General features: G+C 36.7%; 1 protein-coding gene across 1 annotated transcript; it reads right to left on the bottom strand.

Annotated features, from left to right (window-relative positions):
• Nucleotides 1–1,028: 1,028 nt before the first annotated feature.
• LOC120632696 (ubiquitin-conjugating enzyme E2 Q2) lies at nucleotides 1,029–19,537 on the bottom strand. The gene is made up of 8 exons (XM_039902665.1): nucleotides 19,250–19,537; nucleotides 10,784–10,900; nucleotides 9,175–9,275; nucleotides 6,607–6,742; nucleotides 5,602–5,773; nucleotides 4,837–5,028; nucleotides 2,673–2,900; nucleotides 1,029–1,458 (listed from the first exon to the last, which is right to left on the bottom strand). Exons 1-8 carry the CDS (start codon nucleotides 19,409–19,411, stop codon nucleotides 1,427–1,429), a joined length of 1,140 nt encoding a protein of 379 aa, XP_039758599.1. The 5' UTR covers nucleotides 19,412–19,537; the 3' UTR covers nucleotides 1,029–1,426.
• Nucleotides 19,538–21,311: the final 1,774 nt, after the last annotated feature.

Raw genomic sequence — 21,311 nt, 5'->3', positions numbered from 1 at the left:
GTCATACAGACTTGGCGCACGCCACGAAAATGATTGATAATACATGACAATAATGTACTACATGTAAACATTATTCCTACAAAACAGTCCGGGAGGCTATATGTCCAACTGTTGAGTCACAATAACAGCTTCTTGTTATAATTTGTCAATCAAAACACGGGTACCATCTTAAGATGGTGACATACCTTATTAGTTAGAACAGAAACGACGGGTACAGAAATACTAAAAGCAAGAAAAAAGCCGCGGACCGCCCGGCCGGGTATTATATAGTTTGGAAATCAAACTGGACCCGGTAGGTGGCGCTGCAATTAGGTTCTTGGTTTTTTAAGACATTAAAACCGATAAAAACCGATTTGATGCAGACGAAGTTGCGCGGGTCAGCTATTATTTGATAAATTTGATTACAAATTGTGATAACTATTCTTGATTAACTTATTGAATAGTATAAAGAATGTATCATTTGTGCTTTACTCGCTGCGAATGTTTGTCACGTGATGTTGGTAATTTCAAAGCTGGTATAAAATATTATCGGTGCGATTTGATACAAGCTCCAGTCCGCAGTTCTGGTGACTCATCAGTAGTTTATAACAGTCCTCAGCTGGACTAAAGGCCTCTCCTATCGGAAGGCTTTGCTCATAATCACCATGCACCAATAGATGGTAGTAGTAGCACAGAGAACGCTGTTGCCCGTTCACTGTATATTCCCGGTCACCTCGTACGACAAAACCACAATAAATTAATCTTTTTTTACAACCTTTCAGAACGTTATGGAGAATGCAGGTTGGCATGCAGGTTACTTCACAATGTTTTCCTTACAGCAAGTGATATTTTCCTTAAACTTAAACGCGAAAAATTAGTGGTAAGTGGCGGGCATCGAACTCAGTCGTCACCTCGAGATGGAGGCCGAAGCTCTAACCACTAAGCTACAATAGTAATACATTATTTTATTCAAAAAGTATATTAACTTTTGATACCGTCTATCTACACACTAACGATGTATTGGGATATAAAAAATCAAACCAAACAGATAATCGTTACGAATCACAGGTTTTCTTTTATTCCATCATTAACTAAAAGGAAATGCAAAGATATTTTTTTCCAACTTTACACTCAGTAACGTCTAAGGCTACCATATTATGGATAACTTGATGAGAAAAATTAATGATTACAAAAAACATTACACATTTTTTTTCTATAAGTCTTATAAGGTCTCTCACGACGTCCGCACTGACATAATAGCACTTAATATATCGATAAAGTACACAATACTGTGCCGAGTGTCTGTTCCGTACACAACACATCATACAAACTTGGAATGCGACAGTCGCGTCGCTTGGCCGCGACAGTCGCGTCGCGTGACTGCTTGTGTACGGTTCTAGCGACGCATGTTGCACGTTAATCTTACTGTTGGGGCGGGCGTCGTGCATTAGCCGTCTTCCTTCGGCGGAGTGAACCAACCTGAAACGTGTTCATATTTTTTTTACTCACGACTGGAGGACAGAATGTGCATTTTACTCTTTTTTTCTTAGAATAGTTTTAGAGTTGCCAATTAGGTTACAATAATATAGTTTTCAGCCAACATCATTTTATTTATCCAAACGTAGTTAGTAGTATGGGATACTATGCTTTGTCTAATTTAGAATATAATGTTAGGTGCACGCCCGTATGTTTTCGTTAAAATATAATCAGTACGTGCATCGCGTAACGAACAACTACTATCGACTATCAGTTTTGAAATTTTGTAAACATAAAAGTTACTCGCAATTATTTAACACAAGCCCCAAAGTAAACGTAGCTTGTGTTATAGTTATTAAGATGACTGATGAATATCTTTATGAATAACATACATAAATACTTATAATATACATATAAACACCCAGACACTGAAAAACATTAATATTCTCCAGTTATGGGAATCGAACCCATTCCCATATTTTTTTCCCATTCGCTGCGCACTGCGCCGGTCGGCCGTCAAAGTCCGATTGTTAATTCGTGGGACAAATGGAAGCCGGAAGGCAAATGACATATGTACATGACAAGGTATTTATTTATTTATTTATACACTTTATTTGTACACCACAAATAGGAAAAAAAAACAATGGACACAACAAAAATAAACTTAAAAAGTAGGATATAAAGGGCGGCCTTATCGCTTAGTAGCGATCTCTTCCAGGCAACCTTAAGATTAGGAAAACCAAGGGAAACCAAATGGTGGGGTGTATAATTATGATATACATACTTACGAACAATTAAACACTTATACTTATCAAGATTACACACATACAATAATAATAAATATAAAGCTTCAAGCTTCGACCAACATCTTAAGAAGCTGTCGCTTGGTTGTTGGATCAAGGGTCGGATACAGAAGGCAGTAGTCCTTGAAACAGCGCGTATTGTGAGGAGGTTCCTCACTCTGGAGCCCTGACCACCGGTTCCTTGGGCATTCAAAAGCCCCGCAAGCGGAGGGTGGAAGTTTTTTTTTTATAAATTTTTAATAGTATTTTTTAATTTATTTTTAAGCATTGTTAATAATTTAAAAAAAAAATAGAAAAATAATAAATGATAGAAAAAATAAAAGTCATAAATATAAAAAATAATAAACTAATATATATACTAAAACATACTTAAATATGAGTAAGAGTTAATCACTGTCGGTACATGACACTTACCATTTTTCTCGTGTATTTGCACTAGGCACTTGAAGCTCTGCTGCGCGCGAGCCAGACTGTACTGTGACTGTGAAACTACTTTGGTCGCTCCGAACTGGATCCTCGCCTTGCCCTTCACGAGCGTGGCGGCTATCTGCATGATGACCGCCTCAACTGTGTACGCTGAGGACCAGCCCTGCTTTGTTAAGAGCTCCATGCATATTGCACCGCCTACTAGGACGTAGCCACCTGGAAACAGATATTGATATGGGTCAAATTAAAGGGATCATCATCGTCGTCAATGGGTGCCGGATGGTGACGGCAAGTCAGGATTGTGTTCACCACCTTCCCAAGGGTGTTGTACGAGGCGAATAATTTATTTATTAAATAGATTAAAAAATAGATGTTATGCGTAATTCATGATCTTCATATTCAGCCAAAATTGCCATGCAAAAATCATTAACATTATTTTAAAACTAATAATAATTATAACATTACAATGATAACGCACTTAATTTCAAATTTGGTTCCCAAAGTTATAACTAAATTATTATCATAATATTAAAGCATTCTTCAAATGTCAGAAAATATCAAAATGTTTAGTCAAGTTGATAACTCTTCTTAATTTTATATAATTTTTAAAATTAACCTAAATATTCATTTAAATCATAATAACATTGATTCAGAAGAAGCTCTTTCAATTTATTTTTAAATATATTAAAATTATTTGTCTTAATGAGATCTAACGGTAGTTTATTGTATAGCTTAGGTAACAAGGGTTTTCTTTTTCGGATGGACACTTGCCGATAACCACCTGAGGGGCTACTACGCTGTCACCGGGGGAGTGAGGCAAGCGCGAGAGCTCGCCATGAGAATAGCCCCGGGGCTCGACGACATCGGGGGGAAACGACAAGGGAAGGAAGGAATAAGGGTATATAACGGACAATGGACAGCAGCGTCCTCAGCTGATGCTACAATTTTTTTTTATATTAATAGCCGGCAAACGAGCAATGGGTCACCTGATGTTAAGTAACGCCGCCCATAAACATCTGCAGCACCAGAAGAGCCACAGATGCGTTGCCGGCTTTTAAGGAATTCGTTTATCCGCCCCTTGAATAACCCTAGATTGTATTTTTGAGGAAACACATCAGATGGGAGATTGTTCCATAATTTGCAAGTGCGCGGTAGAAATGATCTGGTATTTTGAATAGTAGAAGAATACCAGGCATCTATTTTGGAATCAGGAATTTATTTTGATTATGGGCAAACCCTCCCGTTCGGAGAGGCCTTTAGTCAAGCAGTGGGCTGTTATAGGCTCATATCGACCCGGTTCCGGCTTACTACAGGTCATCTCCTTTCAGAATGAAGAGGCTGTATAACCACCACGCTTGCTAAATGCATGTTGGTCTAGCTTTGAAGAATAAGACAAAGAACTTTCAGTCATGCAAGTTTTCTCCCGATTTTCCTTTCAGGGATGACAGAGTCAAAGACAGATTGCTGTTTACTTGTGATCACGCTAAAAAAGGACATCCCGTGCTTCTTTATTAAACATTGAAAACAGCAACTTGGCGTCTACACAATTGCCGAGATATATGAACCTGTTTCAGTACTTTTTAGTGCCAATTACATTGGCGTAACATAATGGAGGTGACGTGGGGTGACTAAGGGAATATAACGGTCAACGGACTGCAGCATCCTCTATGCTACTACCATCATTAAGTTGCCTACGGATCATGGTGATTAAGGGCAAACCCTCCAATGGGAGGGAGGATATATTCATCATAAATAGCCTATCAACTGCTAAATGGATAGGCTATTCATGACTATATAATGGATATCAGGTCCTCGCTCAAGCATCCGAACCGAACTAGTGTTAAAACGCAAAGACGATATGAGTTCGAGAATCAAAGAGAATCATACAATACCAGATATATAACAAAGCAGACAAATGGCATACTGCACTGTTAAAATGTATAAAGACTGCAGTGAGAGAAGAAATTTATGACTATCATAATACGTAAAAAAAATGGTCTAGACACATTGAAATAAATAAAATCAATATTATATTTATTCAACTCTGAACACTTCTTTCGTTAATTTTGTATTAGACCCGCCGCACTGTTTATTCCTTGCTACTTCACTGATCAGTAGCGCTTATCTTTAGGCCCCATCAGTGTCAGCTCACCTGATATAATAGGATATACAACACGTACGAAGGGTGGCTCGAAGGGGTACGTCTCCTTGAACATAATGTTCAGCAGTATCGAGTCCTTTCCCTCCTTTTCCTTTAGCAGCAGTAGGTCATTGTGTAATGGACTGTCCGGATCCACGGAGCGCAGCCTTATGTTCCACTCGTACAGTGAATCATTTATTAACTCTGTGGAAAAAAAAAATTTGATTACTTTAGACCAGTCAGGTCAAATTAATGTTTTTTTTTTTAAGTAATTACTAGCTAACAATTAAACAAAGAAACAAACACTATCGCTTTTATAATATTAGTAAGGATGGCCCAATCAGATGGCGACAGCGGAATGGTCATTAAGCGTTCCAGTACGATGCTCCGTGGAAAACGAATAGGGTGCCATACCCCAAACAAGTTGCTATTTTAACATCTTAAACTCGTGATGGATAGAGATCTTACGAGGTGAGATTAAATAAAAAAAACCACTGACGGATTTTTTTTCACAGAGTTAATAAATGTTTCACAAAAAAAACATTGATTATTTTAGATTGGCAAAAGTCAAATAAAAGTTTTATTTTTAGCTATTGTGCGCGATTAAACAAACAAACGAACACAATTTCGCTTTTATAATAGGTGATTCAGCGTTCCGGTACGATGCTCCGTAGGAACCGAATAGGGTTCCATACCCCGAACAATAGCTCTTAAGACTCGTGATGAAGACATATCTTAGCATATGAGATTAAATAAAAAAATTCAATAATCACTGACCTATAGAATACATGTTGCTTTTGAAGGAATGCGATCGGTATATATCACGCAGCTCTTTCATGAGGCGGTCAGTCGCCTGAAGGCTGCCGGACACACTGCCCGACAGGTAGTCTTGCCGCTGATTCTGCCTCAGCCGCTCTAACGTCGCTAAATGCTCTATTTCCATGTCATCCTGTAATAAATAATTAAATATTATTGTTAAAAGAATTTGTAAATTGGGTAAATATAATTAAACTTCCGATAACTATGTCTTGATAATTTATTAAATTGAGTAGAGTTATAATTTTCAAGAAACAATTCAGCCAATTTTCATGACACTCAGCCGTGGGGGGTTTTGATATAAATACGGGTACATTTTCGATAAACTTCGGTCTTGTGTAAGACTCAGACGATGCAAAGATCTCACCTTCAGTTGTCTTAGCCGTTATCGTAATATATTCCAAAACCGCGAACCAGAGAGAGTTTTCGAGTTCTGTCAAACTACGAGTACAGCAATAATAGTGCTTTTTGTTTGTGTGCCTCCGATCGCCTAGTTGTTAGGATTTCTCGCCAGCTTAGCTGCCAGACTTTCGAGTTACCAGAGTTTGATCCGCTTCACTCCGATCGCCTATTTGTTAGGATTTCTCGCCAGCTTAGCTGCCAGACTTTCGAGTTACCAGAGTTTGATCCGCTTCACGTACATATAACTTTTAATGTGTGTGTGAGCGCTGTGAATTTAAGTAGGAGGTCCCGGGTTCGATTCCCGGCAGAGCCAATTTGGGAATCTATAATTTCTAAATTTTCTCTGGTCTGGTCTGGTGGGAGGCTTTGGCCGTGGCTAGTTACCCCCCTACCGACAAACAGCGAATAAGCGATTTAGTGTTCTGGTGCGATGTCGCACTCTCCCTAACAGGTTAGCCCGCTACCATACAAGACTGCATCATCACTTACCACCAGGTGAGATTGTAGTCAAGGCCTAACTTGTAGTATAATAAAAAAAACTCTCTGGCTAAACTGATGACTCACCTTATTGCTTCGTCCAGCATCGTCTACCATCTCAAGTGGCAAGTCATCTTCTCCCTCTGAGTCATCCTCCTCTGCGGCCATCTCCTCATCCTCTTCAGTGCCGGATTCCGCACCATTTGACGTCACACTCGGTAATCTGCGAAAAGAGTTTTAATTTAGACTACAGACTATAAGATCTGATGAGATTTGCATTAATTTATAGCATAAGTATGCGTTCAATAATAAAATCGATATTAATTATTTACACGAGTTTAAAGTTTGTGTAATATAATATGTTTGTGTAATATATATATATGGCACGACAGCATGCTGTTGTAGTGCTAAGAACATATCCTGCCATAATTAAATAATACCTCAATTTAATCCAAAATCTTTAGGCGGCAGATTGAATTTAGTGGTGTTAGCCTTAGCATCACTTGCTTTTAAAGCGCAAGAAAACTGCACGCCTTAGGGTGCACTATTATACTCTCAAAGGCGTGTTATGTATAAAAAAAGTGTGTGAAAAAAGTAAAACTTTTATTATTAATTGTTGATGAAAGAGTAAGTTCTGTGACTCCGCCATTTCATTTAATATTCACTATTTCATTTTATATTCTATTTAAAATTCATTAATATTACTTTCACATACATGACATAGTCAGTAAGATGAACCAATGGGAACGATATATTGGAACTATGTTTGCAGATGATTCTAGACGTCACAGTTGGTCTTTAGAACAAGAAGACGAAGGCCCACCAATTCTGAAGGATGAAGTCGTCAAGGCTCTTAGTAAGGCTAAGGTTGGAAAATCTGCAGGACCAGATGGAATACACATAGAAATTCTGAAACTAATACAAGACGAACATCTCGATCCGTTGGTTAATTTTATGAACCTCGTGTATGACACCGGTGAACTTCCGGGGGACTGGCTAAAATCGGTTTTTATCACTATTCCAAAGAAGAGAAACGCTAGGAAATGTGAGGAATATAGAACTATAAGTATTATGAGTCAAGTTCTGAAGTTATTCCTTGGTGTGATACATGAACGCATACGAATTAAATGTGATGAACAACTTGGAGACAGTCAATTTGGATTCAGAGCTGGCGTAGGCACCAGAGAAGCTTTATTTGCACTACAGGTTCTTGTACAAAAATGCAGGGAGATGCAACAAGACGTGTTTATGTGCTTCATAGATTATGAAAAAGCATTTGACCGGGTTAAGCATGACCGTCTTGGAGCACTTCTCAGGAATATAGGCTTAGATGGAAAAGATCTGCGAATCGTACGAAACCTGTACTACAACCAAAAGGCTACAGTGCGTATAGAGGGCGAAGTATCCAAAGAGGTAGAGATACAGAAAGGAGTTCGACAAGGCTGTATTTTGTCTCCCGTGCTTTTTAATTTATATTCGGAGGCAGTCATGGCAGAAGCATTGGAAGACTTAAACTGTGGTGTTAAGATTAATGGTCGTATTATTAACAATTTACGGTACGCTGACGACACAGTTTTAATTGCGTCCACAGAGGAAGAGCTACAGAGGATTGTTGATCGTGTCAATAAGTGTAGCGTAGAGGCTGGTCTAACTATAAACATCAAGAAAACAAAGGTCTTGGTAGTGTCTAATAATGCAAATTTGGGTCCAACGATTAGAGTGGCTAGCCAAGTATTGGAGAGAGTGCAGAGGTATAAATATCTAGGCACTTGGCTGACTGAAAAATGGGACAGTGAAACAGAAATTAAAACCCGGATAGAAGTCGCCCGTAGTGCTTTTCAAAGCATGAAAAAAGTGCTCACTAGCCGCCGCCTAAACATCGCATTACGAAAACGCCTTCTACATTGTTACGTATGGCCACTACTTCTTTACGGATGCGAATCCTGGACCATCAAAGAGGATCTCAGGAAACGTCTAGAAGCATTCGAGATGTGGGCCTATCGACGCATGCTGAAAATTAGTTGGACTCAAAAGGTTACCAATGAAGAAGTCTTGCGACGAGTTGGTTGTCAGCGCGAACTTTGGAAGACCGTCAAAAAGAAAAAAGTTGCTTATCTAGGACATGTGCTTCGGCATGATAGATACAGGCTACTGCAACTGATAATGATGGGCAAAGTTGCTGGAAAGAGACGCATCGGTCGCAAGAGGAAGTCTTGGTTGCGCAACATAAGGGAGTGGACTGGGATCGCGAGTGCCGCCCAGCTGTTTAGCCTCGCGAGAGAAAAGGAAAAGTATCAAAAACTGACGGCCAACCTTCACTAGTTGGAGAGGCACCTAAAGAAGAGAATATTACTTTCACATTTTAAATATTTTCATTTGTTAAATAGAATAATTGAGAGTAGAAAATGGAAGGTTAGATCGGCACATGTCAATATAACCTTGTCATTGAATATTATAGAATGTCGCAATCGTCAGATAATTTATTTATAACAGTAATAAATAAACAAGTATATTTAGAGATTTTCAAAAAAAATTGCGATTTAATTTTTTTTTTTAAACTTGAATTTGTATTCACTTTGCTATTCACAATTGATCCGTTTGAAAATAATGGAAGATATATAATAGAATAATGTAGAAGACCGGCCAAGTAGTTACCTGTGTTGTGGTACTGGATAGAGAGGTAGCGACAACGAGTCCAAATCCGGCGGTTCTGGAACGCCGTGTAATTTGCATAGTTCCCGCAACAATATACCCACCTGGGAAATGAAATAAATATAAAGTTAAAACAAAGCCAAACCAGTGAGTTACTTGAGTTCAAGTAAGCTGGAACCGGGTACGGAAGCTTATGTGCAAAGACTATCAGAATCAGCATGTTATAGTGAGTCGACTTCTTACTAAAGTACCCTTAGTACAAAACATGCGGGCTCGCAATTGAGCCGTATACGAGTTTTGATTGACCGTCATGAAAAGTATATTATGTTATAAGTATTATATTAAAGCACTTATTTCTTTAACTAGAGCTTTTGGCAGAGGTTGTAAAATGAAATCAATAGTGAAGTGAGTGAAATTAGTTCCATTTTACTGTGACAGCATATTTTCGTTACTTGAGAACGACTCTTGGATTACGAGCGAGCCAATCTAGTAAACTAAGGTTACAGCACAGAAAAGCCGGGCTTGCGTTACAGTAAATATCTCTTTTAAATTTTGCTCGCCTATTCCGAAATGCAATTCACAAAACAAATAATATTTGTTAGCAATGAGGAAATAAAAACAAAATATTTTAACTTATATTACGTTTACTTTCTTATAAATTAAAGTAAATATTGTCCAATTGTGTGCAAATTCTTTCTGTGGCTGTGTTTAAACATTAATTGGCAAACAAGAGGTAGAATATTTTAATTTTTTTTTTTTAAATACAGCTCTTAATACTTCACCGAAACCTGCACCCTTAAAAGAACTCTGTTTGATACTCCCATTCTAATAAATTGTTTGTTGGTATTGCATTTTTTATTTCTAATGGAAAGAATGGTTGAAACTTCTTTATCCAACCAATTACCAATCGAAATTTCCAATCATATTTCAACGCGTGTTGCAACTAATCGTAGTGTTTTTCAAAGATTAGTTGATATTGTATGTCATATAGCACAACAAGAACAGTGACTTTTAGAGATAGATCATGATGAGTTAAATTACTCCTTTAGGTTACTGGGCTTGCTCCAATTCAAGACCCTAGGAACGCCACAGCTAATACTATGTGTACCAAACAGTCAAAGAGTCTGTCTTGCCTATCGTCATTATCGTACATAATCCGTTATTGAAAAAAATATTCGTGAAAAAATTTAAACTTTAAAAGCTTCAATCTTTGAACTGCACTGTTCATCAGATACATGCTGTTATGTGTCGTGTGATGGCAGCAGATCAGAACACAGTTGTCACCACTCTTAACGCGTGTGTCTTACGAGGCGAGTGCGGTAGAATAACGGAGAATCGAATGAAAATCCATCTACTGCGACCATAAATCCGGTAATAAACCCGGTAAGGCGTTAATGTGCAAACCATTTATTACAACAGTAGACTATTAAAGACTATTAATGACGAGCTTATAGATACTAGCTCGAGATTGCTAATTTTTAATTAGTAATAGCTTGTTTATAATTTCATATAAGGTGGATTTAATATTTTTCTGTATAAAAAATACTCTGTAAACCTCAAATTCAATCCTTGAGTATCTTATTTGTATGTATGCCCATATTAAACTGCGTACCTGGTTTATGACATGGTTGTCTCTTCCTTGTGTGTTACTCAAAATCTGCACAGCATTTGTTACAATGGGATCTTCGCTGTCAGCGAACCACACAGGGGGTGTGTTGGGGTACGTTTCCTGTAACAAAGCATACTTTGCACTATGGCATCTTTGGCAGACAGAGGTCTGCGTCTAAAATAAATAATAATAATAATATTTAATATAAGCACTTAGTACGCATACTCTCAATATAATCAATATCTATTTTTATAGTTCATCGCGATAAGACTATTTATAATTTAGTCTAATGACGATGGTGCTACAAAAATAGAAATCGATTATGAGGGTGCAGTAACGATACCGTCTCAAGGCTGTTTAAATGTAAGCTTGAAGTGTTAAACTTCGTTTATGTTATAGGTACTGTATGTTTTTTTTGTAGTATTAATTGACGGGCCATGATGGCCCACAATGGTAAGTGGAGAACTATCGGCAACAGAGCAACACCTTTCAGGGCATGTAAATACGTCCTACATAATGCCGCCCTGTGTCCATTAACATGAGGCGTAGGTGTTAAGCTACATGTGCCACCTATAAACACGGGCCACCACGCTATTCAAACCGGAACACAGCAGTGATACTGGGCTACAGAAATAAGCACGGTGGTAGTACTTCCCCGGCCGAGCTGCGTCACAAAAAGCTTTACTATAATAAATCTTAAAGTATTGACTGTAGAAAAATTTCAATGTCAACTAAAAAATTCCAAAATTCATTTATTTCAAGTAGGCCCAATATAAGCACTTTTGAAACGTCAAGTCTGTCTGTTTGTAGTGACTGTCACCGGTTTGAAAGGCAGATTCCACCGAGAAGAGCCGGCAAAAAACTCAGCAGATTGCTCTTTTTCAACATCATTCGATTAATGACCACAGCTGGGCATATCACTTTTTTTGGTAGTTCCAAAATTCAAGATTCTACCGAGAAGAAGCCGGCAAGAAACTCAGCAGTTGCTCTTTTATATTTTAACATCAATTTTCTATCTTGTGAGAGATGAAAACGGAGCTGGATGTTTCCAAGCAACCTTGTCATTAAGAAATTCATTAATTGTATAGTAACCTCGCTGTAATAAATGTGTATTAACATATTAAACTTATGCAAAAAATATTAAGTAACACTTAACAGTGGGTTTCGAGTTAGACAGTATTCCCTTATCGCGCACTCCGGGTTAAAGTTTAATTTGAAGCTCATTACGAGTCATCATTCATTACGAGTCGATCGCCTACTAATCGCAAAATTAGACTCGTGTAAATCCCTCATTTTCTAACCCACGTCTTCCTATTCGGATTTACATCGTGTGGAAGTAAACTACCATTTGTATGGAATCGAAAAAGCGCCATCTAGTGACAATGCTGTTTTCCAGTATTAACTTTAACGCGACCTTTAAAAAATCTCTAGGCACCCTGATAGTAAAGTTGCGAGGTGAAAAATCCCTCTATCATTCAATCGAGCCGGGATTTATTAGGTCATGAATAAAGAAGGAAGGTGCCATAAAATTAAACTCCGACAAATTATAACCGATTTAAATAATTATTTTTGTTATTTAAATCGGTTATAATTTAGTATATATAAGTTGCCCAAACTTTGTGTAAATCTGATGAATGTGGTTGCAGATAGAGGACAGAACTCATCAGCGGACAGCGGAAAACCACTCATTTAAGTCTTAGCGATACTGAATACTTTAAAAACAAAATCAAACGCAGACGAAGTCGCGGGCAACAGCTAGTAAAATATAAAAATAATTTCGATTTATAAAACTCCACAAACTGTTACCTAGTGACCTAGGTACGTGTCAAAAAACCTTCGCAACCTCGCATGCGGTTTTACTCCAAACGTGAGTTCACAATAATATTTCGCTATCTTCCCTCAACTCATAGGTAGCATGTTTATGTACAAAGCAAAATCACTCACGTTTCTGCATTGCACTATCGCGGGACCTTGCTCAACATCGAACAAAATAAAAATATACTTCCTCATATTTCGCCATCTAATCTTACATGACGTTATATTAAATGCTAATACTGTATTCTGATTATCCGATAGTATCCGATAGAATAAAGAGCCAATCTCTTTAACGGTACGATATCGGGCTACATACAAATATTGATCGCTCGTAAGATATTGATGACGTGGAAACGTATAGTCACGTTTGGTTTGCTCATTAGAAGCTCTACTATACGAACAAATCGATACTGAAGTGGTTGCTTATCTTATATTGATTGTATTCGTTTGACTCCAAAACTATGAAAATTACTGGAATATAGTAACTCGTCAGTGGAAGAGTGGGAAAGAGTACTATTACTTAAATCAGTGTCATCTGAAGATTTTCGATTAGATTGATTTAAATTACAGGCGTGACTGAAATAGTAACAACCCTTGTCCAATATGAGATTTAAAAAAAAACTGGAACAAACGCTATTTGACCATTTCCTAAAGGTCTACGGTACGCTGTTTTCCTCAATCTCCACTGTACTGCGTATTCTGACGTGCAAAAGCAGTTTTTTCTCAAGAGACCCTGCAATGTAATGTGAATGAGTCTAAATTACCCGGGCTTTTCACTTGTACATCACTCTAAACAGAAATGACGTAGCGCGTTATGTCGGAAGTAAGACTTCAGGAACAGTAGCCCTAGTACAAGATTAACTCGCTTGCAATCGACGAGTTGTTTTCTCATATCAAACTGAATTCTCACAAGTGAAATGGACTTAATATCAATAGTTGTAGAGTCGCAAATCTTTAACTTCTGATTTTTGTTTTACGAACATTGTCAAGAGCATAAGCTAAATAATTGTATGCAAATTTGAGCTCTAATGCCATCAGCATAAGATCCATTTTACTTCATTCTTCAAGTATTTCCACACTCGACAACGTTTTCTTGATTGCGAGTGAGCAAATTTTGTACTATGTCTACAGATACTTAGCTGGCTTGACCTACTTGGTCATAACAATGAAACCGCGGCCTGTGAGACATGGCAGTTTGTACAGGGAGAAGAACCTCTCCAACGCAGCAGAATAAATTGTGCGTTTCTACAAACCCAGTCTTGATTGATTACCAGTTTGTTTGTGTGTAATGACGAAACTGAGACGGTATATGCGTTTGGCGTTAGAGATTGTTTGTGCTTTGTATAAAGGCAATAGTCTACTAGGCTAGCCACACAACACCACTGAGCCAAAATACCCAGAAATTTTAAGAGCATCTTAAAAAAATTGTGAGTTATAATAGCACCCTGCTTTCATACACCCGGCTAAGTTTGTTGTGGGCTTCTTCTTAGACCAGGACGCGTTTGGAACCCTCGTAGCTTTACGAATGTGGTTCTCGCCATCATCTCACTACCGTGTAATTCTTATGTACATGTATCAAAAGTGCCACCTATAGGCCTACTTGAATAAAGATATTTTTGACTTTGACTTAATCTCACAAGATAAAAAAAGAATTCTTAAGTTGCATACAACTGATTTTGGAAAAGAGCAACTGCTGAGTTTCTTGCCAGCAGTTCTGAAGTAATCTGCATTCCAAACGGTTGGTCCCTAGAAATGTTTCAAAAGGTTATAAAAGAGGCCTTCTTAATTTTTTTTACCTAGAGGACTGCATTAATACCCTAACCCCTAAAAGCAGCATTGTAAAAAAGATAAATTGCTTAATTGGCATATCTTTGTTGGTAGAGTGGTAAATAGCTATCGCTGAAGGTTGTTTTAGGTATGGCAGTTACGTTCAACCCATAACCCAGATCAGTTTCTTGTACTGAAATGCTGTCTTAATCATAGGTGGTAACTAGACACAAGCAGACAGGAAGTCCCTTAAAAGATGAGGCCTAAGAATTAGGAAAATATATATATATACTATCTATACTTGAAATAAATTATCTTTTTATTTAGATACATAAAAAACATGTTTATGGGTGCTCACCCATGCTGCTTGATTGACTAAATTTTTTTAACAGTTTTAAAGCGTTGGTCAGCTGTTATACCCATACAAAATATGCAATGAGTTGAAAATGGTCATTACCAAATTATGCATTTTGTATGAAGACTTTAAGCAAATTGTTAGAAAAGATAGTGAATCTGGCAGCAAATCACACTATGTATAAGGGGTCAATACAATCCTAGTAACTATCTATAAGTAACCTCTTGTTTCAAGTGCTGGAATTTTGGGTTGCAGTGTGATGTTAAATATATAACCTTACTCAAGAATAAGAATAGTATCAACTGTTAGTTCAGATTAGCCAACCGAAAATCAGAAAACCAACTAAGAAACAAATCCAAGAAATGTGGCATTGGATGGGTTTTTTGAAATGTGTGAATAATTTATACTTAATTCAATCATCTGCAACCAAAAATAACTTAATTTCCTCATTAAAGTAACTTTTAACTCATTTCCTTGTTATAGGTAGTTAACCTTATCTACAACATTGTTGAAACAGATAAGAAAATGTTATTTCAACTATCAAATCACTGCAAGAATGTGTACATAAATAATGATACAAACAATCATTGCTTTCCTGTGACAGATTAAAAGTAAACAGATATCATGTAGGCGATATTACTATACTGATAGTTACAGTAAATTGAACAATGGCAATAATTCTAAGACCCTAGTATATTTATTTTTCTCAATCTTCTTTTTTTAAAATTCCATTTTAGGTTCCTTCGACTGCAATCTCACCTGGTAGCATGTTATGATGCAGGCATAGCATAGCCTGTTCGAGTATGACTGTTATATTAAACCCATAACCCTGATCAGTTTTTCTGAAGACTTGTACTGGAGTTCTATGTTTACTGTTTTGTCATTGTTAGTAACTAGACACAGCAACATAGCTCATCAAAGAATTAGGATAGTTTAAAAAATAAAATTCCTAATTGCCAACTGTACTGCAAATTATTCATTCATTTATTCAAGCTGAACCAACGTGTAGATTGACACCAAGCTGTAGGCTAAGCTTTGCAAAACTAACTCATTTATCTAACAACGTTGATTGTGGTCAAAACATGCCAATCAAATAAAAAAAGTATTGTAAACTTATTTGGTTCACTGTACATTGAAAAATTCAAGTACACTTTTTCTGAATTTTAATAATTGACATTACTCAAGTTGTTAAATTTACACAAATAAAGTTTTGTTTTGATGATTTGTACCAGCATGAACAGCAATAATATCATGCATTCATGTACAGAACCTGTACAAAAAAAAACATTTAAAAGATTTTTTTTCAAACTGTACTCCTGTGCATATAAAGGATTCAGACTCCAATGTCAACCTAAATACACAAGTAGTCGTAGAAAATGTTAGGTCACTTGATAACTGCCTGATCGCAACAGTTAGGTTTAAGACTCCAGTAGGCCTTCGCCCCTTAGTTTTATTAAACCAAGTATGAGGGGGCACAATTTATAAGAAAATGTAATTTGTGGGATCAGATGGTAAATCATAAATAGTGATCCACCAGTGGCGTGCATCTCATAGATGCAAATAAGCAGTGCATACCCTGACCTCAGGGCCTCTCAGACCATAAGGACGACCTAAAATTTAAAGATTAAAAAAAAAATTAAACTTAATAGAAAACTATTAAAGCTTAAATTAGATTAATAGAAAACTATAAAAGCGCCATCTAGTTAAAACCGGCCGCACTTCTATGTAAATCAATGGTCAAGTCCCGTGTCATGGTTTAGAACTAAAATAGACAAACTGCATAATATTTCGATTATATTTTGATTTTTAATTGTAAACAGGATCCCTAGATAAAAAGTAACACTAGAAATATAATTTAAATCTCATAATATTAGCTGGGGTTTTCACGATTAAGTATCCATTACCGGGTAAATCGTTTATTCGTCGCTCGAATTAATTCGCCGCGCCGCCGCGGTCTCCATAGAAGCACGGCAATTGAATGCATCTGTCGTTACTAGTGTGCACGTGCACACAAGTAAGTTTTGGTGTGTAATGATATAATCGCGTGCGTGCTTACACAATATTTGGCTCTTTCTATGTGTGCCTGTTTTCCAGGTTTCCGGTATAGGGATTTCGCTTGTGTGCAAATCTTAAAAGCACTGCTTACGGAAATTAGAAATCCAAATGTATGCTTTGTTTTTTTATAAGCACATTTAATTTGCTTTGTTTGTTTATTGTTTTAAACGGCAATAATTCTTTTTTGTAATTAAAAAATTTATCAATGAGTTTCATTACATTCAAGGTCTTAAGAAATGTATGAGTACCTAATTTTTTCAAAAAGTATATTATAATAACCAAATTAAAAGTTGCCGAATTATGTTAAATAAATAATTACCGTTTACCAGGTGCCATTGGTAACTGATGAAGTAATATTATTTTTATTTATTGTTCAAATAACAACTTTTATTAGCATTTGTGTACTAAGAAAATATTACGGACATATTTTGACTATGATATTCTCATTATCGCTGGCGATCGCTAAGCGCCATTATTGTTTACCTTTTACCTTCTGTCATAACAACTTATATTCACTGAATTAGAATTAAATACTGTTTTTTTCATTTGCTGTACGGTTGTTTGTATATAGTTACAATTATTATTGTTTACATTAACCTATGTGACAGTGCACTGTTTGTAAATGATTGTGAGGAATATGCTTAGTGTAAGAAAGTTCTTATGTTCGGCGTGTGATCTGGTGGCTCAGTGTGCTTGGAAAATGTAGGTAAGTTTAGAGCTAATTCTTAACTAACGTTTTATTGATATTATTCGTAAACGAAGAAATGCACCTACAAGGAGCGGCACGTAAAAAGGGCTCTGACTGACTTACATAAACAGGCGAATAGCAGTAATCAGTTTTTTGTTTCATTATTTATTTATAATAATACCCATGTTTGTTTATTGTTTACACTAAAAAAACATTATTTAATGTAATTGCTGCAATGGCAGACAATTTTAAAAACTCGCTGGTCGGTCGTATCAGAGCTTACTATACTGGACATAGGAGATGATGAGAAGATCTACATGTATGTATCACAAAAAAATGTTAGGTTAGGTAGGTACCTACTCACAAATAAAATTATACAGTAACATCAAAATAGCATGTTCAGGCAAAAAATAGGTATTTTTTTTAATGCATAGTCTGACCGAAAACCCTATGCACGCCACTGTGATCCACAGTTGTTGCAGTGAAGGCTCTGCAGTTAATTCAATTAAATCTACTCAGTTGATTAAGCTGAATTATACAGGTGTGTTGTATTAAAATAATCTCATGATCATCTTAACCAATGGGCATCGTCCAAAGTTGAGGTCATAGCTCTTTTATGGGTTATATGGGTCGCTTAATTCAACAGCAATTACTACCTATATCCAAAAGCTGTATGACAGGTTTCTGGGTCTGCATAATATTGCACTTTTACAGTGAAGCTGCCATTTTAGAAACTAATGCAGTATCTAGTGGCATGTCAAGAGATGCAGAGCCATTTGACACTTTAGGTTGGCAACATGATGAGCCATATTGGTATTTCTATGGAGCTTGTCATTTCTAAATGAATAAAACCATGTTTTGAGTCATAAGTCATTAACAACAACTGCATTGTTCATAGAACAGATATTCTAATCTAATAATATTTTTTTGTAAAATATTGATCAGTATTATTATAAAAATTTGTACATATTTATATCATAACACACAATTATATTCTTATCTTGGCTCTAGGATTATTGACAAAAATTACATGCAAAGAAAATATTTATCTACACATAATCCTGTTAATTTAATTGACAGATATTAGGTAAAACTTATTTAAATGATTAGGCTTCTTAAAATTGTAATATATGAAAAATCATCTACTAAATAATTCCAAAGTTGATTATCAAATGTTTTTATTCTATCTGTCAAAAACATTCACAACACATAAACAAAAACATATACAAGTCAATGGAAAATCAAAAATTTATGTCCGAGTTGGGTAATATAAAAAAAACAGTAATGCTTCAATGAGGTATCACAAAAAGGCAGGTAGCCCGCATGACTAAGAGCCTTTGTCCCAAAATCGCGCATCTGTACCGTTACACAAACAAAACAGATGTTACGCTAAATTGCATACATCCATAGTTGTAACTAGTCTCGAAAAACCTCGAAGGAACACGAGAACTGCACTAAAACTCTAGTAATCAATATGTTGATTCGTCATAGAACCGCAGAAACATACAACAATACGTCGTTTTACGCTGCGCGCATATCACGCAAATGGCTAACTTCATGGCAAAATAAACAAACACACATAGTTTCTAAAGCTTTAAACATGATAACACGCGTTATATACATAATTTCACGAATAAAATAGCACTTCCGTAAACCTTTTGTTGACAGCCCTGCCCCTATAAACACGACCCTTTGTCCCGACTTACGATAATCAATACAAGCAATCATTAATTTCAACGAACAATTTACACCTAAGCTATGTATAGTTTAAGGAATATTAGTTACTCACCGTGATATTTGCGTGTATTTCATATTTCTTTCCATTTTTGCCAACGAATCTGCAGGTCAGTTCATCGACACTAGCTGACATTATCTGAAACCGCTCATGGCTTTTGGGAAACACTTGTTCTAAAGTCTTTATTTCTAACTTAAGGGTATTTAAGCAAGCCATTAGTGTGCCGAAACACTAATTTTTAATCTAAACAACTATTTTGCCACATTCGAATACATAAAAATAGTTTTACGTTCACTCCCGACTAGGCAAAATGGCGGAACGCAATGGCGGACGATGGATCTACCTAGTATTGATGATAGGGGGCGCTTATCCAATATTTTATCGTGCATCTCTTTCTATTTCTCGCTCGTTTTCATCAATACATACACGGCTTACATCACAGCAGACACAGATTAAACTCATAAAGGTACATTTACACCACATTTACATAAAACCGCACCAAACGAACAAAGAGCCATGGCCACAAGGAATAAAGACCATAGCCAGAAAATAACATTCTTTCTGGATCTTTTAGTGTAAATGGAAGCTCGTCTCAGCCGAACAAATTGCATTCAGAAAAAACTCACAGAACGAGCAAATTATTTTTTATCCGACTGCAAAGGAAGATTTGTTTGCAGACTATATTATTTATTCAAGAAAAGGTTCCATGTTTGACTTGTAATAATTAATGTGTATTTTAAAGTTTATTAAAAATGTCTTGTAAATTTTTTTTTTCAGTTCTTGCAACACTAATTTAGCTCCCTGAGGCTGGCCGCAGACACTCGTTTTCCGTATTCGATTTCCAAATGCGTAATTTCGATTTGATTTTCCGTTAGACTAACGCAGACCTTAGTTTTTCTTCATTCGGATTGTATACGTGTCGGTACGGATAGTTCAAGTGTTGTGAACACACGACGAAGGAGGACGACAATTTATTAGCAATTGCATTTCTGTTAAAATTGAAGAAGAAAAAGAAACATTGTCGGTATTGGGAGCATCCATTAAAAACTCAGAGAATCTATGAAAGTCAATTTATTTGAAGAGAGCAGAATTACGAGCACATCCAGATAAATTCTTTGATTTTTGTCATGACATAACGATCGTGTTGCAATTGCAAGCGTAAAAAATGTAAAACATACGTCCGACATGAGCGGCGAACGTATGCGCCAACACAAATAAAATGTATGCAAGCGCTACATTCTGCATGACATCATTACGTTTCTTCTGAATTGTTTAGCCGAACGGCTTGCATACGAAACGTTAGTAGGGAATTTATACCGTTTGGGAAAAAACGGCAATTAATGTATTTTATAGTGATTCTATGCATTCGAATGTCCTAATACGGAAAAAGAATTCGGAAATTGAATACGGAAAACTAGTTAGTGTCTGCGGCCAGCCTATGACATTGAAAGTCATTTAAATAAAAGTTCGATTCCCTATAGCGTGAATAAAATGGTTTTGTAACTAGTAAATATTTATTTTCACTGCGTTAACCACTAGACTAATGAAACACTATAAATGGTTTATTTTGAAAAAGAACTTTAAATGATTATTAGTTATACATAATTTTTGTTGTCCTCATATTTATTCGCAGCTATACTTATTGACTCTTCTATGGGCTTCATAAGAAGACTCAGCTGGCGATGGAGAGAGCTATGCTAGGAGTATCTCGAGCTATGCTACGTGACCAAATCAGAAATGAGGAGATCCGTAGGACTACAGTTACCGACATAGATCAGCGAGTCGCGAAGTTGAAGTGGCAACGGGCAGGGCACATAGCTCGGAGAACCGATGGACGTTGGAGTCTTAAGGTGTTGGCATGGCGACCCCGCGCCGCACTGGTAAACGCAGTGTAGGTCAGCCCCTAACGAGGTTGACAGATGATATGAGGCAAGTCGCTGGGAGCCGCTGGAGGCAAGCGGCCCAGGACCGTGGATTGTGGAACTCCCTAAAAAAGACCTATGTCCAGCATTGGAAGTCAATTGGTTGAAATGACGATACTTATTGAGAAACTACATTGAGATCATTTACGATGTCGACTTTGTCATAATAGTTGGTAAATAATCTATAAAAGCTT

Source organism: Pararge aegeria, chromosome 20 (assembly GCF_905163445.1).
Source record: "Pararge aegeria chromosome 20, ilParAegt1.1, whole genome shotgun sequence".
Lineage (NCBI taxonomy): Eukaryota > Metazoa > Arthropoda > Insecta > Lepidoptera > Nymphalidae > Pararge > Pararge aegeria.
The sequence above is the reverse complement of the archived record's forward strand: the minus strand, read 5'-3'. Positions and strand labels throughout refer to the sequence as shown.

Excerpts from the sequence above, each read along its gene's own strand:
- LOC120632696 (XM_039902665.1), bottom strand. The coding sequence starts at position 19,411 with ATGGCTTGCTTAAATACCCTTAAGTTAGAAATAAAGACTTTAGAACAA. Across the intron at positions 9,276-10,783 it reads ACAACCATGTCATAAACCAG|GTGGGTATATTGTTGCGGGA; the intron begins GTACGCAGTTTA and ends TTCATTTCCCAG. Across the intron at positions 5,774-6,606 it reads ATGCTGGACGAAGCAATAAG|GATGACATGGAAATAGAGCA; the intron begins GTGAGTCATCAG and ends TATTTATTACAG.